Below are 6000 nucleotides of genomic sequence, written 5' to 3' on the forward strand. Positions count from 1 at the left end.
CAAATACCATCTAAGTGCCCAAGGTAAATAAATACAAGAGCCACCAGGATAACATAGGACATTTTCCAAGATGCCTGAAATGAAAACTGACCTTCCTCTGCTACAGAAGAGTCAATGCCAATTTGCTAGTAGCCTCTTTTGCAAAGAAACCACAAAAGGAGATGGGTCTGCAGGATCCCGGGCCAGTGGCTCCAGCCAAAGTCAAGTTGAATCCAGCCAGTAGGGCAGGCCCAAGACCAAAGAGGCCTGACAAGGGGGCCTATGAGATACCAGCCACATTCAACAAAAATGGCCTCTATGCCCCTCCCTGAGGGTGTGTGGCAAATAGCTTGTACTCACACCTGTAATTAAAGTGTATGGACAGAGGGGAGGTTAGAATGATGAGCTTCAGGGCTTCCCTTTCAATCCTATAATTCCAATCTTCTTAACACTTCTTAGCGCTGAATAACTGCCCCTCTGGGAGAGAGAGAGTCACTCCAGTGTCAGACAGGTGGTAATCACAAACAACCTCCATGGTGTTTCTAAAGCATCTCCTCCAGGAGCATTTGGTCCAGGATGATCACACAGAATGAGATGAAAGGTAAAAGACCATCTCTACGTGCTTTCTATAGAAGAAAAGGGTCCACAACCCGTAAGGGACGGTCCCTGAGAACAAAGCCAAAGGGAAGCTGGTGAGTTTCTTGGGTTATTTGCTGTTGACCATTTCCTCTTGGACTGCTGGAAATGGATTCTCACCATTACCACCCCCTCCACCAAATACACACGTGCATTCATATGACATTTCTTTTTCTCTCTGTCTTCTCACTAGTGCCCACTGGATTTCCTTCTCTGACAAAGGTGATGTCTTTAATCTTAGAAATTAGTATCAACTCAGATCTTGATGTTGGGGTAAACTGAAGAAGTTGGATAAACTTTCACCAAAAAGGCAGGGGAACAGTGAGGAGATAGTTTCCTATCAGTTGCCCTTTTTAAAAGCCCATTTTGCCAGCATGGCTCCTACCATGTCAGCCTCTCCTGTACAGACAGATGTCACTCATATACTTACTGCTCTCCTGCTTGTTTCCAAGCACAAGGAGATTTATTTATTTATTTAGTTTGAGACAGAGTTTTATTATGTTGCCCTCGGTAGAGCGCCTTGGCATTACAGCTCACCGAAACCTTAAACTCTTGGGCTTAAGCGATTCTCTTGCCTCAGCCTCCCAAGTAGCTGGGACTACAGGTACCCACCACAATGCCCAGCTATTTCTTTTGTTGTAGTTGTCATTGTTGTTCAGCAGGCCCAAGCAGGGTCCGAACCCACCAACCCCAGTGTATGTGGCCAGTGCCCTACCCACTGAGCTATGGGTGCCAAGCTAGGGAGATTTAATAGAACAAACAAGTCATTCATCACCTACCACTTATTGAGACCCTGCTCTGTGCCTGGCACTTAACAAGGTGCAAGTGATAGAGACAAGGAGCCAATGTCTTTGTGACCCCTAAGCCAAGAGTGGAAGGGTCTTAGCCCCTGACATTCTGTGAGCCACAGCAGGCCTTCTCTCGGGATATTGGGCAAGAGTGGCATTTCTAGAGGACACTTAATACTCAAACTTTCTGGGATACCTATAGGACTCACTACCCAATTTACCAGCTGGCAGAGTTTTCAAACCTGCTTGGAAAAGTGATTGTAGGAAGTGTCACAAGCCCAGGCTAATTGTTAGAACTGTTAGATGGGGTGGAGGATATAACAACATTTATATTGCATTTAACATTCATATTGCATTCATTTGCCAAAAACTGTTCCAAGTGCTTTATGTATATTAATCCATTTAATCCTCACATTAACATGGCGAAGTAGGTAATATTATTATCCTCTTTTTTAAAACAAGTAAGGAGAACACAGAGATGCCCGAGGTCACACAAGGACTAAGTGGCAGTCAGGATCCCAACCCAGAACTCTGGCTCTAGACCTTGCTCTTAATCACTGCATTGGATGGCCTTCTAAAAGTCCTATTTCTGGCCCTTGCTTTTCAAAGCAAAGATAAAACAAACCAAGCTTGTCATTGAATTAGACCTTCAACGTAAAGAAAGATGCTTAGTGAATTTAGCCTGCTGTAACTCCATCTGCCAGCCCTCACTTGCACATCAGAAATTTCTCAGTTTTTCCCATCCAGCCACAGATTTGAGATTAGTTAAATATTAATAACGACAAACAGAGACTCCTCTTTGTAGCCCCTTGACTCCAGTTTCTGCTTCCTCTCTGGTGTTCAGACATCCTTCACTGGCATTACACCAACTATGTGGGGGGTCATAGGAGCCACAGAAAGTGAAAAAAAGACCTTACCAGGTGACACACAGATTCAGAGTTACTACCTGCAGACCTGGGTCTTCCTGCCACTGGCAACTACTTATGACCAATCAAAGGAAATAAACAATTCTAACATGATGTGAAGATAAATTCATTTAATCATGGAGTATCATACATATTCATATGCAAATACACTCTTATTACCAAACAAAAAATAATCATAAAAACTATGTGTGAAACAGTCAGCAATTAAGATAGTCCTCCAAAGTGTAACAGCAAACTAGAAAACCAATGAAGTGTACTTCCTGGGATTCCAGCACAATAAAACCCATTACAGTGAGGCTGGCACTCCTCTCCCTGCATACAGGATTGGTGGATGTATAAAGAACTTTTGAGAGAGCAAAAGCTGCCAACACATCAATTCTACTGTAAGGTCAGAGGTGCTTACCAAGTGACAGCAGCCTCTCGTCCCACAACATATACCTCTGTAACTTTTGCTCTTTCCTTGTTATTATAATTAGTACCCAAATGGGGAGTTCTGGTGATGAAATGAGCAGCTCCCACTTTCCCCTCCAATCTTCCCCTTCCCCCTGACCCTGGCTTAGAGCTGGATCCCTCCCTCACTGCAGTCAGCTGTAGGGGGCAGCACACTGCAGTCTGGGCTGCATCTGCAGATGAGGAAAGGTAGGGATTCCTGATGTGGAAGTAGCTGCTCCTGTCCAATGACCCCATCGGATGAGACATGTGGGGCTACTGTCAAGGGCGAAGGGCCCTTGCTGAAAGATGCAAACCACAATCCATTCCCAGAGATGCTTGTTAGAGGTTGTGCCATTACCTGTGCTTTGTGCTTCAGATACTTAAAATATCTATAATCAACACGTAAACAAATGGCTCGGACACAGCAACAGCAAATACAGGAGTGTTGGTGGAGGAGGAACACCAATTAAAGGAATACACACACCTAACTGTAGAAGGAGAAAAATAATACCCTCCCCCCGAAGACTGCGGATTTACTCAGAAAATCTACACAGCGGGTGCCCAGTGTTGTATGGCTTTGAAAAGAGCTTTGCTCCAGAAATGACTGGAGGGCCTGAGAGCTCTGCAGAGGAAAGGACTCTGCAGAGATGGGTGCTGTTAGAGCATGATGCGCAATCCAGGAGGAGGTAGGGCACAGGCAGACACCAAAGCAGAGTCGGAAGGTTTGAGGGGCCACAGGTGGAAGGCAGGAGGGAGCACAGGCTCAGGCTCTCTCCAACCTCACAGCCTGCTTCCATACAAAGCTTAACCAGGTCTCCTTGTTCCATTAGGTCCCCCTGGAGGAGAGGTCTAGCCTGTACCATATATGAGTGGACAAACAAGCCGTTTTGCTATTAACAAACAAGAGCCCTTATAAACAAGAGCCAAACAGCTGGTCATCTGGATAGCAGTCTCGCGACCTCCCCCCAAGAACTCACAACAAAAGCATGAGGGTGCATAGGGAGGCAATGGAATGACCTTGCGGTGGCGGCCATCAACCCCAACCTGCCTGCATGCTCCGTGTGTGTGTGTGTGTGTGTGTGTGTGTGTGTGTGTGTGTGTGTGTGTGTGTGTGTGTCTGTCTGTCTGTCTGTCTACGCAGCTGGGCAGGGCCGAGGCACCTACCTGTCAGAAGAGAGGTGTTTGTTAAACATCGCATAAACATACCTGGGCAGTGGACATAGTAAAGGATACCCAGCAGGTCACTGAGGAGCACAGAGCCTCCAAGCTGTGCCTCCCCTAAACTGGGGACTTCCGCGGAGTCAGAGAGGGCAATGGCCTCCCCTCTCTGCCTCGGTGCCCTGGCAGTCCTTCCTTCTCCCCGGACTGCAGTGTTCCCGCGCGCCCCTCCCCTGCCCTCACACTTACTGGCGCAGCGCAGCGCCTGCCGCAACACCTCTCGTCCACACAGGTCACACCAGCCGGGGACGCCCTGCAGCGCCAATTCAGCGAAGCGGTGCCCCTCGCCTCGCTCCGCCGGGACGCGGGGATCCTGTGGCTGCTCGAAGATGCTCCGCACGTCGCGGGGCCGGGGCGCGCCAGGCCGTCGCCGCAGTCTCTGCTGCAGACCAGGCCGGAGCGGGCGAGCAGATCGGGAAGCTCGGGGTTGGGGCTCCAGGTTCCCCCGAGCAGCCCTTCGGGCGCTGCTCCCCTCGTGCGCCCCGGGCGAGGTGGAGAGCGGCGCCGGGACGCAGCGGCGAGAGGACCTGCCGGGGGCCGGCGGCGGCGGCTCCGGGCCGCTCAGGCTCTGCAGATAGCGCGGCGGCTCGGGGTCCAAAAGTAGAGGGTACGGGCACTGCCCGATGGCCGGGGACGCCATGGCCATGCCCGGCTAGTGGTGGCAGTGGCGGCTCCAGCGACGGCCGTACTGCTCGGGAGTCAGCCCCGAGAGAAGGGGCGGCCCCAGACAAGCGCGCCTTTAAAGGGACCGCAGCCTGCGGGCGGGGCGGGGGCGGGGAGACCACAGAGGCGAGGAAGGACGACCCGAGGGAAGCACCGAGGGAACCAGGGGTAGGTGGGGTCGGCGATGGGCGACCTGTAAGCGAGTGTGGATTTGGGGGCGTCTTAGGAAGCGGACCGAACAATTGGGGCAGTGAAGGATTCCTCACAGGGAAGCTGTCTACAGCACAGCTCAGAAGGGCCCTCTCGCCTTCACTGAGCCCTGCCTCTTTGCCTCTCCCATCACTTCCCCTAATACCAGATCCTCCCCCACCCCCTGCATCACCCCCGCCACCCAGCGCGCCCAGGTGAGGGGTCAGGTAGGAGGGGAAGGCTCTGGAACTGGTTGAGGATGGGGTCTAAGGAAGGGGTCCCTCTTGGGTCTAGCTGCCCGCCCGCCGCCACCCTTCCGGGGTTGGAGCCAAAGGAGGCCTGTGCGCAGTTGCCCTTGGTCTCTTTGGTTGGCCGCAGCCCCCTGGCTAGCCAGGCGAGCGCGGCGTGGGTAGGGAATGCCCCAGTCGCACGCCCGCGGCAACGCCGAGTCCCGTGACGCGGAGGGACGCGCGCACTGGGGACGCTTCCGAGGTTGACCGCGGGAAGCCGCCTCTGCTGCTGGCAGAGCTGTCAGCGTGAGACTTTCACTCTGCTTGGATTTCCCCTAGCTCAGCAGCCCTGCCCTGTAGGATATTCCTCTTTCCCGGAAGACTGGGGTTATGGTGATCGTGAGTCCTTGATCGTGACAGTGCTCCCACGCTCTCCACTATGGGTTGGGGGAGGTTTTCCCTGGCTTACAGCTGTAATTACTGGAGAATGCCAGTTCCCCTAAATGCCCTATTTTGTACCTGGTATAGACAGTTCACCTGTGAGACGAAAAGCGAGATCTCTTTTTCTCACAGCACTTTTCCCCATGAAGGCTTGCTTAAGGGGCCCCTGCCTGGTTGAAGGCTCTGCTGTCACCATCTTGAATATTTTCATTTTTGAACAAAGAGCCCAACATTTTGTTTTTGCACTGGTTCCTACAAATAACGTAGCCATTCTTGACCAGCACTTTGCCGTGGAGACAGGCCCATCTCATGGATGTGGAAACTGGCGGAGTCAGGACTCCTGGATCTTTGAATCTGTGCGTCCTATCAGGGACCACCCGCCTTGGGCCCCCTCTATTCCCAGTTATCTTAATGGGAATTTGAGCTGAAGGTGGGGAGGCTGGTAGATGCTATTGTGATAATCTCCAGTTCCACTGCTCTGATTCGATCACAATTTTC

At 51.6% G+C, this 6000-nt stretch overlaps 1 protein-coding gene across 1 annotated transcript in view; it reads right to left on the reverse strand.

Annotated features, from left to right (window-relative positions):
* RASSF5 (Ras association domain family member 5) overlaps positions 1–4689 on the reverse strand; it is a 73409-nt gene extending 68720 nt beyond the window's left edge. Inside the window, exon 1 of the mRNA XM_053605422.1 lies at positions 4169–4689. Coding sequence (XP_053461397.1) covers positions 4169–4625 — 457 coding nt within the window. The 5' untranslated portion in view covers positions 4626–4689. The remainder of the gene's footprint in view (positions 1–4168) is intronic.
* Positions 4690–6000: the final 1311 nt, after the last annotated feature.

Source organism: Nycticebus coucang, chromosome 10 (genome assembly GCF_027406575.1).
Source record: "Nycticebus coucang isolate mNycCou1 chromosome 10, mNycCou1.pri, whole genome shotgun sequence".
In the NCBI taxonomy this organism is placed as follows: Eukaryota; Metazoa; Chordata; class Mammalia; order Primates; family Lorisidae; genus Nycticebus; species Nycticebus coucang.